The sequence below is a fragment of the Neovison vison genome, chromosome 10 (genome assembly GCF_020171115.1).
Source record: "Neovison vison isolate M4711 chromosome 10, ASM_NN_V1, whole genome shotgun sequence".
Classification (NCBI taxonomy): domain Eukaryota; kingdom Metazoa; phylum Chordata; class Mammalia; order Carnivora; family Mustelidae; genus Neogale; species Neogale vison.
This window is the reverse complement of record NC_058100.1, coordinates 49,238,407-49,261,320: the sequence shown is the minus strand read 5'-3', so window position 1 is coordinate 49,261,320 and position 22,914 is coordinate 49,238,407. Positions and strand designations below refer to the sequence as shown.

The window sequence follows — 22,914 nt, the reverse complement described above, 5'->3', positions numbered from 1 at the left end:
TGGTCTGGTCTGCTCAGCCTCATCCTGGCAAGGCAGTACAGTTTTCATTGGTTCTGTTGAAAGACCCTGGAGCCGCACCCAAGAATCAAACAGCACGCCTCCACTGGATGCAAATTGCAAGAGGTTTATTGGTCACACGGCGCCTGCGGTCGCATCAGCCTTTGTGGGCTGAGCGCGCCGGGCTAAGTTGGGGAGCAGATTATATAGGGCAAGGTTGGGGTGGCGGGAAGCGAGTTTACAGAAGCAGATGCTTGGTTACAGGGATCTGATTGGTTAACCTAAATCAAGCATTGTCAGGCACTGTAACGGTTTGTTCTGGCGGGAAGCGATCCTACAGAGGCAGATATGCATGGTTACAGGAGTCTAATTGATCAATTTGATTCAGGCATGATTGGGCGTTGGGGTCAGGGCGTTCTGGCGGTTCCTTGGGACAGCACTCTGGAAAGTCCCGGTACATTTCGTTTCTCATTTGTCTCTCCTTTTGACAGACCGGGTGACCACAGACAATGTGTTGCCATCAGGCTATGGGGACAATAGGTTGCTAAAAACAAACCTTACCAAGGAGGAAGGGGGTCTTTCATTCCCCCCTTTTTCTTTATCATGGATAGAATCCTATATCCATTCGCTTTGTTCATGAAGTAAGTCAGCTTGAGAGCCGGTCTGTTTAATTAGTTGATATTGCTGTGTCAGCACCATTGCCTGGATTACTGACAAGCGATCTTTCATGAACTGTACGAGTTTATTTAAGATACAAGGGCCGATTGAGAGAATTAGTAAAAGTATAATAAGGGGCCCTAAAATGGTGTACAGTAATGTGGTGAACCAAGGAGATCGATTAAACCAACCTTCAAACCAGCCCTGGTGGGATTCAAAATCCTTTTTTCTTTGGGCTAGTCTCTCTGAGTTTATCCATGGTTTCTCTAACAATCCCAGTATGATCAGCATAAAAACAGCATTCTTCCTTGAGGGCTGCGCATAATCCTCCTTCTCTTAAGAATAATAAGTCTAGTCCCCTCCTATTTTGCAGAACCACCTCAGAGAGGGAGGTTATGGGTTTTTCTAAGGCAGTGATTGATTTTTCTATAGCTTCTAAATCAGCAGTCATGGCGGCCTGCAAATGCATAAGCTGGTTGCTTTGGAGTAGGGCAGAAGTTCCCGTTCCGATACCTGCCGCTATTCCCCCAACTCCTAGTAATAGAGCTAATGTTAAGGTAAGGGGCTCTCTTCGATATCTATTTTGTTTCTCAGAGTAGTTGAGGATAGTCTCCGAACTGTGGTAGGTGATTCTAGGCCCATAGTTGGACTAATACACAGTAATCTGCGGTGGCATTTAGGAGTTGGGCAGAGTTACAGGGAGTCAGGCCGGTATTACATGCCCAATGGGTTCCGTTGGGGGCTTCTAAGTAGTAGTTACCAGGAGTGATGGTGGTTGTCATGTTGCATAGTGTCTGATGGGAGGTTGGTATTTTGCCTAAACATAGTCCTTGACCTGTTACTTCAGGGAGAGTTTTATAGTAAATATGAGTCCCTCATCATAATTTTCTTTATAGAGTCTAAGGCCCCAGCTATACCCTTTTGTCCAGTGAACTGCTTTCTTTCCAAACTCTGTGAAGGTAATCTTAAGGGGGTGACACCATGCATTTTTACAGTGTTTTCCCTCGTTTGTTCGGTCCCAGTACCCAGGACGAGCCCCCGGGGACTTTTTTATCTCATGGGAGTAATTGGCTGTAACAGTGATAAAATCCCAATGCGAGGTGGGTTTCCAATAGACATCACCCGTAGTTTCACATCCCCAGGCCGCGCAGTAGAAGTCATCAGGGCCTCCACATTTATAGGCCCGTCCGCTAGCAATACTATTTCTTGGCGCGGGGCAGACATAAAAGGGGAGTGCACTCAGTTTGTAGCATCGTGGTCCATTTCCACATCCCTGGTTAGGGGGCGACATTCCTTTACTCGTAGGGGATGTTGGTGGCTTATGGGGATCATCGTGTTGGCCTATGTCCCAAAACCCCATAGCCAATTTACAGAGATCCGGATACAGGGCAGGCCACCATGTGTTAGGGGTATGCTGGGCCGTACTGGACCAGATAACTTTCCCCGTTTGAGAGAGAACCTGCCAGGTTAATTGCTTGGGGAGATGTGGGCTGGTGCCGCCTACAGGGGAAAGGAGAGAGAATAAGCAAAAGAGTAAGATTAACGGCGAATAAGTCTTATCTTTAGTGGGTTTGGGGAGCGTTGGACGGTCCATTTCGAGTTCTGATGACGTTCGGTCTGTCCGTCCGGGTGTGCTGCCTTTACATGGGAGGCGTGGATCCAGGCTGCAATCCCATCGACTTTTAGCGCCGTGGGCGTTGTTAGGAGCACCGTGTGAGGTCCTTTCCAGCGGGGTTCAAGATTTGTGGCTCGGTGCCTGCGGACCCAGACAGTATCCCCGATTTTGTAGGGATGGGGTCGCGACGGGATGTTAAGTTCTTCCTGGTAGGCAGCTGCCAGGGGTTTCCAGATTTCTTGTTGCACCAGCTGCAAAGCTAGCAGATGGGCCTGGGAGACAAAGGCAGGTCCATTGTCTGACCCCAGCACCTCAGGCATTCTATACCTTGGGAAAATCTCTTCCAGTAACTTCTTAGCAACTATGTTGGCAGTCTCCTTCTTGGTGGGGAAGGCCTCTGCCTAACCTGAAAAAGTGTCTAGAAAAACTAAGAGATATTTATATCCATACATGTCAGGCTTAATCTCGGTAAAGTCAATTTCCCAATGTGTGCCAGGGCGGCGACCGCGTACTCGGACTCGTGGTCCGATACTAGTTTTTCCAGGATTGACTTGGGCACACACTCTGCAATTTGCGGCTGCTTGTCGAAGAAGGAAGTTTCGTTTGGGGAAATAGTTTTCTAAATTGGCTCTATCCATTAAGGATTTCATTTTGTTTGCACTTAGATGAGTCAGCCGATGGAGGTGATTTATTAGTTCCTTTGCCATTTTAATGGGCATTATGGCTTTTCCTTGATATTCCCATTGGTTCAGGGTCGGGTTGTAATTGGCCCCCAACCTCTGCATGATGTCTAAATCGGTTTCTTCATAATTCCAAACGGGGGCTTCATTGGTTCCCTCTGTTCCCGTGAGGATGGTGACAGTCAATAGTTGAGGCCCTAAAGCTGCCCGTCGGGCTGTTTCATCGGCCAAGCGATTTCCTTTGGCCTCTGGGCTACTTCCTTTTTGATGGCCTGGGCAATGCATTATGCTCAACTTCTTGGGGAGAAAGAAGGCCTTTAGTAGGGCCAATATTTCAGTCTTATTTTTAACTTCTTTCCCATCGGAGGTTAGTAGTCCCCTTCTCCATAAATTTCCCCATGAATATGGGCGGTGGCAAAGGCGTATCTGCTATCTGTGTAAACATTGAGTTTCTTACCTTCTGCCAGTTGGAGGGCCTGGGTTAAGGCGATTAGCTCGGCCCGTTGGGCTGAAGTGCCTCCTGGTAACGCACTTGCCCACACAATTTGAGAGTCGGTCGTGATGGCGGCTCCTGCCCGTCGTTCTCCATCCTGCAGGTAGCTACTGCCATCTGTGTACCAGGTTAGGTCCGCATCCTTCATGGGTTGGTCGGTAAGGTCAGGTCGTGTTTCATGCGTTTCTGCAAGGATCTGGTGACAATCATGCAAGGGGGCCTTTCCAGGGGTGGGTAGGAGAGTTGCGGGGTTGAGAGTCACCACAGGTCCGAACTGGATCCTGTCTGTGTCCAGGAGGAGGGACTGATAGTGAGTAAGGCGAGCATTAGACAGCCAGCGGTCTGGTGGTTGGCGAATTAAAGATTCCACTGTGTGTGGAGCCAGGATTGTTACAGGCTGTCCCAAAGTTAGTTTGGTTGTATCCTTGACTAGGACCGCTATGGCTGCTATCATTTTTAGGCATGGTGGCCATCCTGCTGCTACGGGGTCTAACTTCTTAGAGAGGTAGGCGATAGGGTGTCTCCAAGGCCCTAGTCTTTGAGTTAGAACCCCCTTAGCAAACCCTTGTTTTTCATCGACAAACAAGTCAAAGGGTTTAGTTATGTCGGGCAGGCCTAACGCTGGGGACTTGAGGAGAGCTTGTTTAATATGATCGAATGCCTGCTGTTGTTGTTCAGTCCAGACGAAAGGGGTATCCTGTTTGGTCAAGGGGTATAGGGGGGCCGCTATTTCTGCAAACCCAGGGATCCATAGCCTACAAAAGCCCGCTGTCCCTAGGAATTCCAATTGCCTGTGGGTTTGGGGCATTGGAATGCTGGATATAGTCTCTTTCCTTGCGGCCGTTAGCCATCGCTGGCCGTTATGCAATTCATAGCCCAGGTAGGTGACCTTAGTCTGACGAATCTGAGCCTTCTTTGCGGATGCCCTATATCCCAACTGGCCAAGGGTTCGTAGGGGGTCCCCAGTACCTGTTTGACAGTCCTCCTCATTTGTTGCTGCCAGTAAGATGTCATCGACATATTGGAGTAAGATCAGGGAGGGGTGTCTTACCCGGAAATCGGCTAGGTCCTGGTGGAGGGCCTCATCGAATAACGTGGGGCTGTTCTTAAATCCTTGTGGTAGCCTTGTCCAGGTTAGCTGACCTGAAATTCCCAATTCTGGGTCCTTCCACTCGAATGCAAAAATGGGTTGACTCTGGGGACTTAGTCTTAAACAGAAGAAAGCGTCCTTTAGATCTAGGACAGTATACCAGGAGTGGGTCGGAGGCAAGGTTCTAAGTAGGTTGTAAGGGTTAGGCACGGTAGGGTGGATGTCTTCTACTCGTTTATTGACCTCTCTTAGGTCCTGGACCGGCCGGTAGTCATCTGTACCAGGTTTCTTGACAGGTAGTAGAGGAGTATTCCAGGGAGACTGACATGGGGCTAAAATGCCTTGGTCTAGTAGCTGCCGTATGTGTGGTCTGATGCCTTGGTGGGCCTCGTTAGACATAGGATATTGTCTAACACTGACAGGGATGGCTGTTGCCTTCAACTGTATGTGAATGGGGGGCTGCTGGGCAGCTAGTCCTATTCCTCCCATTTCTGCCCAGGCATTTGGATAAGATGTGAGCCAGGGTTTTATGTCCCTCTGAGGTGGGGGGGGGGCTTTTCGTGCAGTCTGTATTCCTCTTCTAACTGTAGAGTGAGTATGTGCAATGGAGTCCCGTTGGGGCCGGTCACTGTGGGTCCATCTGATTTGAAATGAATCTGGGCCTTTAGCTTAGTCAATAGATCTCTCCCCAGGAGTGGATAGGGACAGTCAGGTACGTGAAGGAACGAATGAGAAACTTTACCTGAGGCCAAATGGACTTTTCTTTCCGTGGTCCAACGGTATTGTTTTCCTCCGTTGGCCCCTTGAACCCATGCCGTCCGGTTACTTAATGGTCCTGGGGATTTGGTTAAGACAGAATGTTATGCCCCGGTATCTACCAAAAAGGTGATTGGTTGCCCCCCGACTGTTAGGGTTATCCTGGGCTCAGCGGGGGGGCTCCTGGCCCTGATATCCCTAGTCGTCATCTAGGGCCATTAATCTTGTTTTCTGCCTGTTATTTTCCTTGGGTTATGGGGTCTTTTTGGGCAGTTTTTGGCCCAATGTCCTCTCTCTTTGCAATAGGCACATTGGTCCCAAGCTACCCGAGGCTTTCTTCTGTCTCCTTCCTTGCCTAGCTCTCCTGTTTCTGATCCTTGATTGCTTTGCACTATGGCGGCCAAGATTTTGCTAAGCTCCTTATTTCGCTTACGCTCTCGCTTATCTTCCTTTTCTTCACCCTCTTTCCTTAACCTTTCTTCCTTTTCTTCCTGAGTTTCTCTTTTATTATAAATTTTTTCTGCCTCCTTTAACAAATCTTGTAACGAGAAATCTTGTAAATTCTCCAGTCGCTGTAACTTATGTCTAATGTCTGGCGCTGACTGCTAAATGAATGCCATGGACACATTTCCTCTCTGTTCATGGCTATCAGGATCGAAGGGGGTATATCTACGATAAGCCTCTCTAAGTCTCTCTAAGAAAGCGGTTGGAGATTCTTCGGAGCCCTGAGTAACCTGTCTTACCTGAGCCAAATTGGTAGGGTGGCACCCTGCATTATGGAGGCCTGCTATGAGTAACTGGCCATAAAGATTTAGGTGGGTCCTACCTTCAGCCGTATTGAAATCCCAGTCAGGACGGGTCAAGGGAAAGGCGACATCAATCACATTCGGGAGCTGGGTAGGTCTTCCATTGTCTCCCAGAACATTTTTTCTGGCTTCCAGATAAACTTTTTGTCTCTCCTCTATAGTGAGAAGAGTCTGCAAGAGCTGCTGGCAATCATCCCAAGTGGGTTGATGCGTGATTAGAATGGACTCGATCAGAGCGGTCAAAGCTATAGGGTCCTGTGAGAAGGAAGGGTTATGGGACTTCCAGTTATATAAGTCTGAGACCGAGAAGGGCCAGTATTGGAATTGGTTGCCTGGGCCCCCTCCTTGGCGTAGGGGAAGGAGCTTGGAAGACCCCTCCTTTGCAGGTTCCTTGCGACCCCTAAGTCTTCCCGCCATTGGGGATGGTAAGGGGTGGCGTTCCTCCGGCATGTTATTCGATTCTTCCTCAGATTCTGAGGAATTTGATGCTTGCGCTGGTGGAGGGGGAAGCTGGTAGGGAGGGGGGGTTCTCGGTTAAGAGGTCTATTAAGGGGGAGTCATCAGGAGGAAGGACCCTCTTTGGCTTAAGACGCCGGGAAGAGGTGGAATCATCTATTACAGGGTATAAGTTGGAAGAAATAGGAGGCTTGGGAGGATCGGCAGGGCAAAGGGGAACAGGGGGAGCAGAAGGTGTTGGGGAAGGGATAGAATCCAGAAGGGGTTTGGGCTTTGGATGAGTGAAAGGAGAAACCCAGGGAGGGGGGTCGTCGACGAGATTTTCCCAGACTACTATGTAAGGGACTTGGTCCGGATGGCCTTGAGGTCCCCGACTGAAGATTTGCTCCTTGACCTGTAGGAGAATAGTGATGTTAAAGGTCCCCTCTTTAGGCCATCCAACATTAAAGGAGGGCCATTCAGAGGTGCAGAGTTTTTGCCATTTTCTTCTTTTGATCTCCATGGACAGATTATTAGCTCGGATTTGCACGTCTCTCCAGTGATCTAATGTGAGACTCAAGGGGGTGGCGATGGTTTGCCCCATTTTTATGGACGATGTAGCAGACAAGGGAAAGGGGGACCTTTCAGGTGCTGTCCTGCTCGCGTCCCTTGCGGGAACTTAGGAGCGTCTTAGCTAAGGTCTATCCGTATAAACCCCGGACCAGGCTACTCCATGGAGTAGATGACCGTTATGCCATATGACGCTCCGCGAGACTCAGGGTGCAGCCCACTCAGACTCCGTAGCCAAAGGCGGTGGAGCCACATAAACATTCATACAGTCATGCATTCCTCAGATTCAAACGGATCAGACATTTTTCCCTAAACAGAATGTTACCTTCATAACTGATGCAAAGAACATATAGACACTTAGGATGTCGACAGGACAGTCTGGACACAAGAGACAAAAATAGAAATTGCTGTACGGGTTCGGTTCAGAAACCGAGACTACGGGTTACGGTCAGGAGGAACACGAGATCCTCTCTGACCGACAGGTGGCCCAAGATAATGGACCTCTTCAGACACCCCGAGGCGTCCTCCAGTGTGTTACAGATCCCCGAGGCGTCCCTCGGGGTGGCAGGGGAGAAGTCGAGTTCGTCAGCTCCTTCTCAATCGTGCCCCTACTACAGATCAACAACGTTGTTGTACAGTCGTGGCACAAGAACACAAAGACAAGAACATAACATACAGAGAGACAGAGACACAGATGACAGAGACACGGATACTGGCCAGCTTACCTCCCGGTGGGGACCGGCTAGAGTCTGGCTAGAGTCTTGGGTGGGACTTCATGAGATCTCGGTGGAACCTCCAAATGAAAGACCCTGGAGCCGCACCCATAAATCAAACAGCACGCCTCCACTGGATGCAAACTGCAAGAGGTTTATTAGTCACACGGCGCCTGTGGATGCATCAGCCTTTGTGGGCTGAGCGCGCCGGGCTAAGTTGGGGAGCAGATTATATAGGGCAAGATTGGGGTGGCGGGAAGCAAGTTTACAGAAGCAGATGCTTGGTTACAGGAGTCTAATTGATTAATTTGATTCAGGCATGATTGGGCGTTGGGGTCAGGGCGTTCTGGCGGTTCCTTGGGACAGCACTCTGGAAAGTCCCGGTACATTTCGTTTCTCATTTGTCTCTCCTTTTGACAGACCGGGTGACCACAGACAATGTGTTGCCATCAGGCTATGGGGACAATAGGTTGCTAAAACAAACCTTACCGAGGAGTAAGGGGGTCTTTCACTGTCTTTAGGGGAATTCCTGAGGTGATGCCTTTTACCCCAAAAGCCCTCTTCAGTGACCTGGCCTCTCAAGTCCTGTGCCCTGTTGCATTTCATTGTCTACCCTGAAGTGAACTGAACCACACCCTCAGTGCATAGTCCACTGGCCAGACTTGGAAAGCTGAGGCCCTCTAGGCCTATGGAGCTGAGGCCAGTACCTGGCCACCTATATAATCTCCAGGGTAGAGGAAGCCCCCTGCTCATAAATCTTTTTTGAGACAGCAACCAATTCCCATTTGGATTGGTTACCCAGTGAAGTTCTGGGTTTACCACTGAGGTGAACAATCCCCTGGCCAGCGAGCCAATCTGGCCTCATCCTAGAAAGGCAGTCAGATTCCTCTGTTGCTGCGTATTGGTCTGAAAGGATTTCAAATCTACTTATGACAGACAACAAGTGTTTGCAGAGGTAAGTTGTTTTGTTGTAAGAATAAATTGTGTCAGGAAGTCAACATCTTATCTGTTCTCACTGATAAGAACCAGTAGCTCAGCACCTGAGGGGCCCCCCCGGGAGGGCTTATCAAAAAAACACATGAAGGAGTAAGTATGCAAGGGTACATTAGACCATGAATACTGAGAGTTTGTGAGGTTGATCTGCCCAAGGCTACATTTCATTGATCTAAAATTTCTTTCAGAAAACATTGGGGCAATTAGTTCTCACCATGATGAAGGTGCTTCCTCTAGTGATGGTGGCAAAATCCATGCAGAGGCCTGGCTAAGACCACCATCTTACCTATCAACACTCTGGCCATCAATCCCTAGCAACCTGCTCTTGTTACACAGGACTCCCACTGTTGCACTGGCCACTGGACATCAGCTCTCTGTTGGCTAACCTGTCTCTTCCCAGTATCAACTCATATAAAGTGTTAAAAAAAGAAACAAGTCCTCTTCAAAGTGTAGGGATAGAGGTTACATACCTCAGTATCATAAAAGCCATCTATGAAAAACCCACAGTGAATATCATTCTTAATGGGGAAAAACAGAGCTTTTCGCCTAAGATCAGGAACATGGCAGGGATGTCCATTATCACCGCCACTATTCAACATAGTACTAGAAGTCCTAGCCTCAGCAATCAGACAGCAAAAAGATATAAAAGGCATCCGAATCGGCAAAGAAGTCATCAAACTGTCACTCTTTGGAGATGATATGATACTTTATGTGGAAAACCCAAAAGACTCCACTCCAAAACTGCTAGAACTCACACAGGAATTCAGTAAAGTGTCAGGATATAAAATCAGTGCACAGAAATCAGTTGCATTTCTATACACCAATAGCAAGACAGAAGAAAGAGAAATTAAAGAGTCAATCCCATTTACAGTTGCACTGAAAACCACAAGATACCTAGGAATAAACCTAACCAAAGAGGCAAAGCATCTGTACTCAGAAAGCTATAAAGTACTCATGAAAGAAATTGAGGAAGACACAAAGATGTGGAAAAGTGTTCTATGCTCATGGATTAGAAGAACAAATATTATGAAAATGTCTATGCTACCTAAAGAAATCTACACATTTAACGCAATCCCTATCAAAATACCATCATTTTTTTTTTAAATGGAAGACATAATCCTAAAATTTATATGGAACCAGAAAAGATCCCCAATAGCCAGAGGAATGCTGAAAAAGAAAGCCAAAGCTTGTGGCATCACCATTCCAGACTTCAAGCTCTATTAGAAAGCTGTCATCATCAATACAGTATGGTACCGGCACAAAAATAGACACATAGCTCAATGGAACAGAATAGAGAGCCCAGAAATAGACCCTCAACTCTGTGGTCAACTAATCTTTAACAAATCAGGAAAGAATGTCCAATGGACAAAAGACAGTCTCTCCAACAAATGGTGTTGGGAAAATTGGACAGCCACATGCAGAAGAATGAAATTGGACCATTTACTTATACTACATGCAAAAATAGTCTCAAAATGGATGAAGGACCTCAATGTAAGACAGGAATCCTTCAAAATCCTTGAGGCAACCTCTTCAACCTCAGCCGCAGCAACTTCTTCCTAGAAACATTGTCAAAGGCAAGGGAAGCAAGGGCAAAAATGAACTATTGGGACTTCATCAAGATAAAAAGCTTTTGCACAGCAAAGGAAACAGTCAACAAAACCAAAAGACAACTGACAGAATGGGAGAAGATATTTGCAAATGACATATCAGATAAAGGGCTAGTATCCAGAATCTATAAAGAACTTATCAAACTCAACACCCAAAGAACAAATAATCCAATCAAGAAATGGGCAGAAGACAGGAACAGACATTTCTGCAAAGAAGACATCCAGATGGTCAATAGACACATGCAAAAGTGCTCCACATCACTTGGCATCAGGGAAATACAAATCAAAACTACAATGAGAGACCACCTCACACCAGTCCGAATGGTGAAAATTAACAAGTCAGGAAATGACAAATGTTGGGAGAGGATGAGGAGAAAGGGGAACCCTCCTACACTGTTATTGGGAATGCAAGCTGGTATAGCCACTCTGGAAAACAGTACGGAGGTTCCTCAAAAAGTTGAAAGTAGAGCTACCCTATGACCCAGCAATCGCACTACTGGGTATTTACCCTAAAGATACAAACATAGTGATCCGAAGGGGCACGTGCACTCCAATGTTTATACCAGCAATGTCCACAATAACCAAACCATGGAAAGGAACTAGATGACCATCAACAGATGAATAAAGAAGTGGTATATATATACAATGGAATACTATGCAGCCATCAAAACCCACTGAAATCTTGCCATTTGCAACCATGTGGATGGAACTAGAGGGTATTATGCTAAGCGAAATAAGTCAATCAGAGAAAGACAATTATCATATGATCTCCCTGATATGAGGAATATGAGAAGCAGGGCAGGGGGATGTGGGGGAGTAGAGAAGGAAAAAATGAAACAAGATGGGATTGGGAGGGAGACAAACTATAAGAGACTCTTAATCTCACAAAACAAACAGAGGGTTGCCAGGGTGAGGGGGGTAGGGAGAGGGTGGTGGGGTTATGGACACTGGGGAGGGTATGTGCTATGGTGAGTGCTGTGAAGTGTGTAAACCTGGCAATTCATAGACCTGTACCCCTGGGGCAAATAATACGCTATATGTTAAAAAAAAAAAAGAAAAAGAAAAGAAACAAGTCATCCAAAATGGAGTCCTTTGCCCTCAACCACAGCAAACCAAGACTTAATGAAGTTTTACCCTATCCCAGGAGTGTGATCTTCAATCTGAAATTTTCTGATCAGCACCAATGAGGTGACATGATCACAAACTGTACTGGTCCCTTTCCCCTTAAAAGAAGATGTCCTGGCCTGAAACACAATCCTTTCTTTTGCTAATAATTTCCTTGCTCTACCTCCCTCTTATAAAAATCTTTCATTCTGTACAACTCCTTAGAGCGGGTCTTTGCTAGATGAGAAGATACCTTATTCATGAATTGCTTAAGAAAGCTAATTAGCTATTCTAAATTACTAGGGTGAATTTCATTTTTTAACAAAATGTTCACCTCACCTAAAATTTAGACTTTATTCCTTTCATTGCCATTTGCTGGAAACAATATTATGATTAATCTATCATTAATTGGAATATGAGGTTTCTTTGTTGGCTTATTAAAAAGGCATTATTGTATATGCTACTGGCTTATAACATTCCACATTAAAATATAGAACTCTGATAATTTGGTGCTAATGTTGCCCACAATAGTTCCTTACAAAAAGAAAAGAAAAAAAAAGATTTATTTATCTGAGGTGTGGGGGGGAGGGACAGAGGAAGAAGAGAGAATCCTCAGGGAGACTCCCCTGAGCACAGAGCCTGACATGAGGCTGGATCCCAGGACCCTGAGATCATGACCTGAGCTGAAATCAAGGTTTGGCCCATTAACCGACTAGCCACTCAGGCACCACCATGCAATAGTTATCTTACTGCTGATTAACCATATTATAAACCATTTGGGATGCTCTAGTAAGCATCTTGATGATAAAATATCATAGATCTTTGTGACTGGCAGGAGGAAATAATAAATGTGTCATACTAAAAAACCATGACAAAATTACTCAAGAGGTGGTTTAGGGGTAGAATGGGTTATGTATTAACTTCTGAAGATCCCTAAAGAGCTACTGAAGACTTAGTCTGGACAAAAAATTAAGGAAACTCCAGGTGTTGGTCTGATGATCCAACGCAGTCAGTTATATCCTGTATTAAAAAGAGCAACTAAGGAAGACAGTACAGAGCTCAGATACACAGTGGACTACAGGCAGAAGAGTGCTAGGGAGATGGGGAAACTGAAGAATGCTATAAAAATCTGTTTTTTCCTTCTCCTGCTTCTGGTTTTGCTAGAACATGCACCCCCACTTAACACCTGGCTGCATAATGCAGTTACTGTAGGTCTTCTTTCTAAGGGATAAGCAGTTAATGATTTCTCTGTAACAGATAACATCTAAGAAAGGAACAGATAAAGCCCTGGTATGCACCTTCTAGAACACCAGCACTGGACATCTCAATGCCAAGACCTGGCTGCAGGGAATAACACCTATGCCCTCGCCTTTGTTCTCACCAGTTCCTGGACGCCCGAGAGGACACATACAGCAAACCTGCAATCCTTGGTAAAAACCTCAGACTCCCACATAGTCTGTCTGTATCTTTATTCTGTATATGCCTTTGGTTTACTGTTTTCACCTCCTGTGGCTCACATTACAATTCTATCCTTTGTGCAGCCATCGCTGGCACCAAAAAGGCATCTCCAGGGTAGAAAGAAACACAGATCCTTTTGCCTCTAAGGGCACTGATCCACATGGTGAGGATGATAATCATTTTAACTCTTTTGACAACAGGACATTAACGAACTAGAAGCTAAGCCCATGGTAATAGACAAAAGGACAAATGTGATAGTATGGAAACAATCAGAGTCACTGGAGAGCGTACACCAGGCAAGAAATGGTGACAAACCATTCCAACAAACTGATTTGGTCATAGAAATCCAGTGGCTATTGGACTTAAGTTATAAAGGAGGACAAAACTTGAGCCTCACAGAAATAGAGGTTGTGTACCTCAAGCCCATTACCACTGATGCTACACTGAATTCCTTAGAGCATCTGGAGAAGATCATATTAATCTACAAATATCTTCATTTGATGGAGTAGCAGCAACCTGGAGATTAAGGATGGCCTCTACCTATTATCCCTTAAAACATTTCTATGGAAAACAGCAGGGGAAGCTAATATAATAATGAAATTAGGACTATTAACTATGATTTACGTTAAGGGACAGACACCTACACTGCTATAGGTCGAAGCAACAGAACAGATTAAGAAGTCATCTTCTAAGCTACACCCCTATAGGACATAATAGCTGAGGAAGAAGATCAAGATAAAGGCCAGAGGGGCGCCTGGCTGGCTCAGTTGGAAGAGTGAGCAACTCTTGATCTCGGGGTTGGGAGTTTGAGCCCCATTTTGGATGTAGAGATTGCTAAGAAAAATAAACGTTAAAGCAAAAAATAAAGGCTGTAGCTTTAACATTCATGTACATAGACAAAACAGACCTACACCTAATAAAAATAGACCAAACCACAATAGACCATCTAGACCCAAATCTACAAGGCCTTTCTGACCACCTACACCATTTAGACCACCACCCTTGAAAACAAATCATAAAAGTAGAAGCTCAAACAGATACCCCAGAAACTACACAGGAGAAGCACACAAACAGAAACCACCACCTGATACAGTAAACAGACCTACAGAAAATAAACCCACATAATACTATCCACCCATTTGCTGCAAATATTGTCCCTTTATAAAACCTAACCCCGTTAATAGACAAATCACTGCTAGCCAGAGAGCAAACCCTCTGAGCTCCCCTTAAGGATTCAGAAGTCTCTCCTCTTGGCTCAAGCTAGAGACCATTGCTCATAACAACAGAAACCTGTTTTGCAAATAAAACACTATATAACCCACTGTGTTGTCAGATACAGGATCCTAATAACAAAGACACAAGGATATCCTACTAATTTAGAAAACTTAAGCAATAAAAAGGGACTGATTGGAGGATGAGAAGGAAAATTAACCCCACACACATGGGTGCATAGATTCCTAGTAATGAGAACAGACTTTAAAACTAAAGGCCTTGGAGCACCTGGGTGGTTCAGTGGGTTAAGCCTCTGCCTTCAGCTCAGGTCGTGGTCATGGGGTCCTGGGATGGAACCCTGCATTGGGCTCTCTGCTCAGCAGGGAGCCTGCTTCCCCCTCTCTCTACCTGCCTCTTTGCCTACTTGTGATCTCTGTCTGTCAAATAAATAAATAAATCTTTAAAAACAAAACAAACCTAAATGCCTTATAAGTCCCAATTTAGGAAACATTCTTGAATGGATAGAATAGACACAAAAATAATAAGGAAACATTCAGGAACTTCTAAAGGAACAAATTCTTGTGCCTACTCTTTCACCATATAAATAACTTAATCTGGCCCATCAAAAAGCCAGACAGTTCATAGAGATTCAATTCCTAAAAATTGAAACAGATAATCTCCCCAAGCTGAGGGAGCACCCCCAAATCTAGGTGCTATCATCAGCAATACCACCACTGGATCTGAACTGATGGCAGGGGGACAAACTTATCTGGCATGTTCTTTGCTATTCCAGCTGATAAGGAGAGCCAACCAATGACTGCATTCACAGGGGAAGACAGATGATACCAGTTTTCTCGGTTACCAACAGGATGCCTTAACAACCCAGCAATAGCCCACAATAGCCCACAACTATCTAAGGTAAGAATTTCAAGCCTTTCAGGAAAACACAACAAACATAGCAACCAGCATTTCTTGTCCTGATGATGTGCTTATTTATGGTGATAACTTTAAACACCTGAGTTACAAGAGAGTTAATTCTTTACACTCAGAGGATGGACAACTGACCTAAGGAATGTCCAAAGACCCCAAACTGTAGGAAAATTTCCAGGTATAATTTGGTCCTCTAAAGGCAGAAAAATAACAGACCTAGTCATAAACAAGATACATTGCATCCCAATTCCTACCACAAAAGAAGCAGCTCAGAAACTGATAATTTGCATGCTGGAAACAGCACATGCCACTAAATGGGGAGAATATCAAAACATATTTATAAAATAGCAAAGAAGACAGGGAATTCAGAGGGACAGACTCAAGAGGCAGCCTTAACTTATTTCAATGTGCTCTCAAACTTTTAATACATTGGTTATCAACTATTGAGGACTCCTCATATAAACTAAAGTGCCCAGGGGTGCCTGGGTAGCTCAGTGAGCATCTGAATTTGGCTCAAGTCATGATCTCAGGGTCCTGGGATGGAGCCCCCTCTTGGGCTCCCTGCTTAGTGGGTAGTCTGCTTCTCCTTCTTCCTCCCTACCCCCAGCTCATGCTCGCTCATGATCTCTCAAATAAAGAAATAAAATCTAAAAAAAAACACAAAAAACCCAAACTAAAGTGCCTATGTTTGTAAGGGTTGGCAACATGGTGTCTGTGGACTAAAACACTGTGGGAACTTGACTTCCACCAGATGGCATTTTGGACTGATTTTCCCATGGCCCAAGCACAGATACCAACATATGGCAAGAATCAACTGGGCACAGTATTAGGCCCTAAAAACTACAGAGCCACTAATTGAAAATAAGCTAATTATACCTAAATTCCAGTAGCCTAATCTGGAGTAAAGCAGACCCCTGACAAACAGAGGAGAGTTATTCCTGGCCATAAAGTCCTAACATGGAGAATGTCTTTTTCCAAGCAGGACTGAATGATGGAGGGTCAGCCTCCACTGGAACTGAGGAAATCTCCACAGTGCCAAAGTGGTCTTTACAGACTTTCTGAGGGAAGAAGCTACTTAAGCTCGTGCAGTTAGGCAGTGGGGGCCACTCTGGTGCATGGCACTCAACAGTGCATTTTTTTAGGTGGACCAGTTTCTATGACACCATCTAGAGAATGCTGGCACACGGGGGCCTTGAGAACTATGACGGTCTTAACTTGCAGAATCTGGTTCTGGAGAACAAAAGATGATGAACAAATAGCCATAAACTGGTGAGTGAATAATCAGTTAAGGGCAGTGAGAATGAGGTATATCTTTTCTCAGACTCATGGACAGTAATTAATGGAATAGGAGTTTTGGACATGACCATGGCGGGAATTACTGAAAAATACCAAATAAGAACTTAATGAGTTAAGGACATAGGGAAGAAAATAGCGCAGCGCTGACTGACATCTCTCTCCATACTTTCTACAGATGTCCCTGCACCTCAGGAGAACTCTGAAGTAACAAAATTTAATAACAAGGTAGACAAACTTAGTAAGTAAACTAAAGAGGTGGAAATATATAAAATTTAACTTAATTAACCCAATAATTTATGGCTAGTGAGGAAACCAAAGCAGAACTATATATAAACAAGAAGGACACATGAAAGATTTAAAGACAGCTATAGTGAAGAATATCAACTCAAAATGTAAATATATGCATATATATGAAAAAAAACAAAACAAACAAACAAAAAAACAACAAGAAGGACAGTGAGCTTACAACCTGAACACACAGAGAGGCCAAATAACAGAATCATGTTATGGGCACAGCATCAAAAAGGTCATGTCGGCACACGTTAGACGCAAAGACATGTATGTACCAATTAAATACCTCCAATTTCAAATGAAATATGAGAACTACTAAAAATTTTGAGCATGGAGCTACCCTATGACCCACCAATTGCATTAGTGGGTATTTACCCCAAAGATGCAGATGTAGCGAAAAGAAGGGACATGTGTACCCCAATGTTCATAACATCAATGTCCACAAGAGCCAAACTGTGGAAAGAGCCAAGATGCCCTTCAACAGATAATGGATAAAGAAGACGTGGTCTGTATATACAATGTAATATCACTGAGCCATCAGAAAGGATGAATACCCAACTTTTGCATCGACATGGATGAGACTGGAGGAGATTATGTTAAGGAAAATAAGTCAAGCAGAGAAAGTTATGTGGTTTCACTTATTTGTGGAACATAAGGAATAGCATGGAGGACATTAGGAGAAGGAAGGGAAAAAGGAAGGAGGTGGGTGGAAATCAGATTGGGAGATGAACCATGAGAGACCATGAACTCTGGGAAACAATCTGAGGGTTTTAGAAGGGAGGTGGGGGTGGGGAATGGGTGAGCCTGGTGATGGCTATTAAGACGGGCACGTATTGCATGGAGCATTGGGCGTTATACGCAAACAGTGAATCCTGGAACACTACATCAAAAACTAACGATGTACTACTGTATGGTGACTAACATAACATAATAAAAAAGTAAAGCATGGAGGTCATTAGTGAATACTTCAGATAAATCAAAGCAGACAGACCATTCAAAATTATACAAATGATTATACAGAACACCTGCCTGTATTAGAGAATAAACTGTACGCATGCATCATTGTAGACACATGATCAGGAATAGGATTACCCTATTCTTGCAGGAAAACTAATAAATATGTAATCTAAGCATTAGAAATATGGGTACTTGCTATGGTATCCCAACCATCATGAACTCAGATCAGAGACCACTTTGTAGGAATGTGAATATAAGGCTGGGCAAAGAAGGCATATGTGGAACTTGCACTTGCCATATAACCCTACTGCCTTTGGGGGAACTGAAAAATACAATGATTTGTTCAAGCAAAAGCTTTGTTGCTTCCTAACACTCTAGATTTGAAAGCCTGGACTAAAACAATCTGGGAGGTGACAAGATCTCTAAAGCATAGATATAGGAAGAATGGAAAAACTACTGAATGTAAATAGATTTATATGACACACACACACATTCCTTAGAACTTTATGCCTACAAAATAAAAGCCACTATACATCTTCAGCTCTAACTCTATTATGAAGTCAATCAGTGCAGTATGCTGCTTGCTGGACGTACTATTTTACCTATTCCTTACTAGCAGATATCACACTTACTGTATGTATGGGTTTCTCGTCTAACAGTTTCAGCAAGAGTGGCTATGCTACCATTCCAAAGTGGGATGCACTTGCTGATCCAGATACAACTCCACTGTCTGTGAGATCCTCTACCTCCTTCACAGATCACCATGCTGGGTCACCTTGTTGTAACTGAGGACTCAACAGCATCACCGGCATCATCTATACCTCTAAGCCCAACCTCTACATCTCACCTGTCAGTATCAGTGTCAGCACAGTATCCGTATGTGCTCACTGAGAAAACTTGAATCAATGGAAAAACCGAAGACTCAGGGAATCTGATGAAGCAGAGGAAGCCTTCAAAGAATCTCTTAAATGATCTCCTCTACTAGATGAGGTCTTGAAGGATGAAGACTGGCCTAAACCACTAACTGGCCCTTGTTCTAACCTAGCTTATATACCGAGACAATCAGGTATAGACTTTTCTACCTTCCTTATCATATATTACTGAATGGAGTATCACATTAGACACATGGCAGACTGTGAAAAAAACCTCAGTTTCATTTCTGAGATACTTTGTGTGCTTATATTTTGTACAAGAGCAGCTGCTGAATATGCAGAATGGGCAACGGTATCTATATTAATAGGTCAGAAACTGATCAATTACTGTACTCAACTCAATATATATTCAACTATTAGAAAATAAACAATCAATCCATGGATACCGAGTTCAGTCTTTAAGAATAGAGACAGCCTGTCACGTGTACAGCAACACATAGAAAACGTAGCGTTTAACACACATCATTATCCTTCATGGTGTACATCAGGTTTCTTTCTCATACCACCAGGTTTCTGCCCTCAAGAACATGGAAACGAGGTTAGTAAAACCTATCCTGGTCATATTGGAACCTACTAGGCTACTGGAACATAGTAGGCTATGTTTTGATGTTTAGTATGCAGAACTTTTAAGCCAGATATAGATCCTCATTTTATTCAGTTTTATCCATATTTGATTATACCTGATTTATAACCTTTGCCAGAAACAAATTCACTAAAGGAAGGAAATTCCTGCAGTTCCTTGTTGGACTTGTAGAACATTTAACTAGGTTTTACTAACATCACACTTAATGGTGAAAAGCTGAATGCTTTTCTGTTAAGATCAGGAATAAGACAAGGAAGTCCACTCTCTCTAATTCTACTCAACATAATGCTGGAAGTCCTGCTGCACCAGCCAGGCATGAAAAAGAAATAAGGGCACACACATTGGTAAAGGAAAAGAAAACTGTCAATATTTGCAAATGACATGGTTCTATATATAGAAAATCCTAAAGAGTCCAACAAAAAATTATTAGAATGAATTCTCTAAAGTTGCAAGATAAAAAAATGAACACACTGAAACTGTTACATTTCTATGCACCAAAAGCAAGGTAGAAGAAATGGAAATTAAGAAAACAATTTTGTTTACAATTATGCCAAAAAGAATAAAATACCTAGAAATAAATTTAACCAAGAAGATAAAAGACCTACAGTCTAAAACTATAAAACACTGACAAAAAAAATTGAAGCTGCGAACAAATGGAAAGGTAAACCATGTTCACATCCTGGAAGAATTAATTTTGTTAAAATGTTTGTATTACCCAAGGCAGAATCTGTAGATTCAATACTGACCTATCAAAATATCAGTTGCATTTTTTTAAATAATCCTGAAAATTTGTATGGAACCACAAAATACCCAAATAGCCAAAGCAATCTCGAGAAATGACAAAACTGAAGGTATCGCAATCCCAGATTTCAAGATACACTACAAAGCTATGGTAATCAAAACAGTGTGGTCTTGGCACAAAAACAGACAAATCGGTGGAACAGGATGGAGACTTGAGAAATAAACCCATGCTGTATGATTAATTAATCTATGAGAAAGAAGGCAAGAATACACAATGGGTAAATATGGTTTCTTTAATAAATGGTGTTGGGAACACTGGGCAGCTACATGCAAAAGAATGATGCCGCTTTCTTACCGTATACATGAAAATAAACTAAAAATAGATTAAAGACTTAAATGTGATACCTGAAACCATAAAAACCCTAAGAAAAAACATAAGCAGTAATTTCTTGGGCATCCGCCTTAGCAACATTTTTCTAGGTATGTCTCCTCAGGCAATGGAAACAAAGCAAAAATAAACTATTAGAACTATACAAGAATAAAATCTCTGCACAGCAAAGGAAAACCTCAACAAAACTAAAAGCAACTTACTGAATGGGAGAAGATATTTGCTAGTGATGTATCTAATAAGGGCTTAGTAGCCAAAATAAATAAAGAACTTAGGCAACTCTATACCAAAAAAAAAAAAAATTTTTTTTTCATTAAAAAATCTTAAGTCAGGGTGCCTGGGTGTCTCAGTCAGTTAAGCCTCTGCCTTTGGCTCAGGTCATGATTCCAGGGTCCTGGGATAGTGTCCCACATTGGACTCTCTGCTCAGCAGGGAACCTGCTTCTCCCTCTCCCTCTGCCTGCCACTCTGCCTACTTGTGCTATCTCTCTGTCAAATAAATAAAGTCTTAAAATTTTTTTTAAGTCCTACAGATGATCAACAGACACATGAAAAGGTGCTAAACATCATTAATCATCTAGAAAATGCAAATCAGTGGTGCCTCGCTGGCTCAGTCCATACAGCATGTGATTCTCGACCTCAGGGTCATGAATTGAAGACCCATGCTGGGCATAGAGCCAATTAAAAAAAATGCAAATCAAAACCACAATGAGGTATCACCTTATACTGGTCAGAATGTCTAATATCCAAAAGACAAGAAACAACAAGAATTAGTAAGGATATGGAAAAATAGGGAACATGTGCACTGTTGGTAGGATATAAGTTGGTACAACCACTATGGAAAACAGTATATAGTTTCCTAAAAAATTGAAAATAGAAATACCAAATGGTAAGTAATTTCACTAGTGGGTATTTACCCAAAGAACATAAAAACAATAATTTGAGAAAATATATGCACCCCTATGTATATTGCAGCATTATTTATAATAACCAAGATATGGAAGTAACCTAAGGGTCTAATGTATAAAAATGTTCGTATATAAGGGCCATCTGAGTGGCTCAGTGGGTTAAGTGGCTGCCTTTGGCTCAGGTCATGATCCCAGGGCCCTGGGATCAAGCCCCACACTGGGTTCCCTGCTCAGTAGAGAGCCTGCTTCTCTGTCTCCCTCTGTCTGATGCTCTGCCTACTTATGTTTTCTCTGTCAAATAAATAAACAAAATCTTAAAAAAAGAGTTGGTAAATGTACATAATGTTGGACCACTACTCAGCTATAAAAAATGAGATCTTGCCATCTGTGACAACATGGAGGGACCTAGAGGGTATGATGCTAAGGACCTGACCTCACCCAGTGCTGCCCTGTTCCTGGGCCCCAGCTGCCCCAACCTGCATGCTGTGATATTCTAGTCAAAGCCTTGGAGATAAAACAATGCTTCCAATTATATCCTGTTACAAGGAGATTATATTCTTTTTAATCTTATGCAAATCAATATATGGCCCTACAAAGTGGCTCCTGCCCCATCCCTGGCAGGCAGCCCTACTGCCTGGATAGGTAGCACTGCAAAGTGACTCTTGCCTTGGGGTTAGAGGGGTGGTGGGAAGTAACCCCACATGCCAGCATACACACAGTGTCTGTGGCCAGATATCTTAGGTGGCTGCACAGGGAACAAGCCCTCCCCTTTGGTGTGCCTGCAGCTGTGGCAGACAGGCTAACTGCAAGACAGCTAGGCTGACTGCTGCTCCCATTCACCAATAAGCTTGCAATGGCCACAACCAGGCCTCCTAATGGAATGGGGAGTAAACCCTGTCCAGTGTGCCCACAGAAGGCACAGTGGGTTATTACAGCTTGCTGGACTGAAGGAAATTGAGGTTCATTCACAACAAGAAGACTTACCCATCCCAAACCGGGGACACCCTGGTGTGCCTGGAGCTGGTGAGCGAGAGATGGGGAGAATTGTGCTCTAGGGCACCACAGGTGTTCTTCTATATAAGGTCAGGATTTTCAAGACTAGAAGACATAGCTGATCTATCTACTACACAGGAACAAACACAGAGAACTAGACAAGTGAGGAGACAGATTAATATGTCCAAAATGAATGAATAAGGCAAGATCATAGAAAAAGAACTAAATGAAACGGAGATAATATGTCTGAGAAAGAATTCGAAGTAATTTTGAAAAAGATACTCACTTGATTGAGAAAAAAAATGGATGACTCAGTAAGAACTTCAACAAAGAGACGGGGAAAAAAAGACCAGTCAGAGCTGAAGAATTCAATAACTGAAATGAAAAATCTATTAGAGGGAATCAGCAGTAGATTAGGAGATGCAGAAGAACAGATCAGTGATCTGGAAGACAGGGTAGTGGAAAGAAAATAAGCCAAAGAGCAGAAGGAAAACAATAATAAAAATGAGAATAGGTTAAGGGAACTTGGTGACATCATCAAACATAATAAATTCACATTATAGGGATACTAGAAGTAGAAGAGAGAATGGGACATAAAACTTATTTGAAGAGGTAATAGCTGAAAATTTTCTAATCTGTGGGATGAAACAGACACCCAGGTCCAGAAGTCAGAAAGTTTCTAACAAAATGAACCCAAGGAGGACCACACC

The 22,914-nt window shown here is 43.5% G+C and overlaps 2 protein-coding genes and 1 long non-coding RNA gene across 3 annotated transcripts; 1 reads left to right on the top strand and 2 right to left on the bottom strand.

The window, feature by feature from the left end:
* Window positions 1-2,121: 2,121 nt before the first annotated feature.
* On the bottom strand, window positions 2,122-5,345 carry LOC122917977. Its single transcript, XM_044266134.1, is given in 5 exon segments — window positions 2,122-2,154; window positions 2,299-2,541; window positions 3,088-3,335; window positions 3,338-4,650; window positions 5,275-5,345. Coding segments are annotated over 5 exon segments (1,908 nt in total).
* Window positions 5,346-5,537: 192 nt separating this feature from the next.
* Window positions 5,538-6,544, bottom strand: LOC122917976. The gene has a single exon (XM_044266133.1). It carries the CDS (start codon window positions 6,542-6,544, stop codon window positions 5,894-5,896), a length of 651 nt encoding a protein of 216 aa, XP_044122068.1. The 3' UTR covers window positions 5,538-5,893.
* Window positions 6,545-12,735: 6,191 nt separating this feature from the next.
* LOC122918601 lies at window positions 12,736-16,368 on the top strand. Its single transcript, XR_006386633.1, has 3 exons — window positions 12,736-12,946; window positions 14,980-15,104; window positions 16,259-16,368. It is a non-coding gene; the product is annotated as an uncharacterized LOC122918601 (long non-coding RNA).
* Window positions 16,369-22,914: the final 6,546 nt, after the last annotated feature.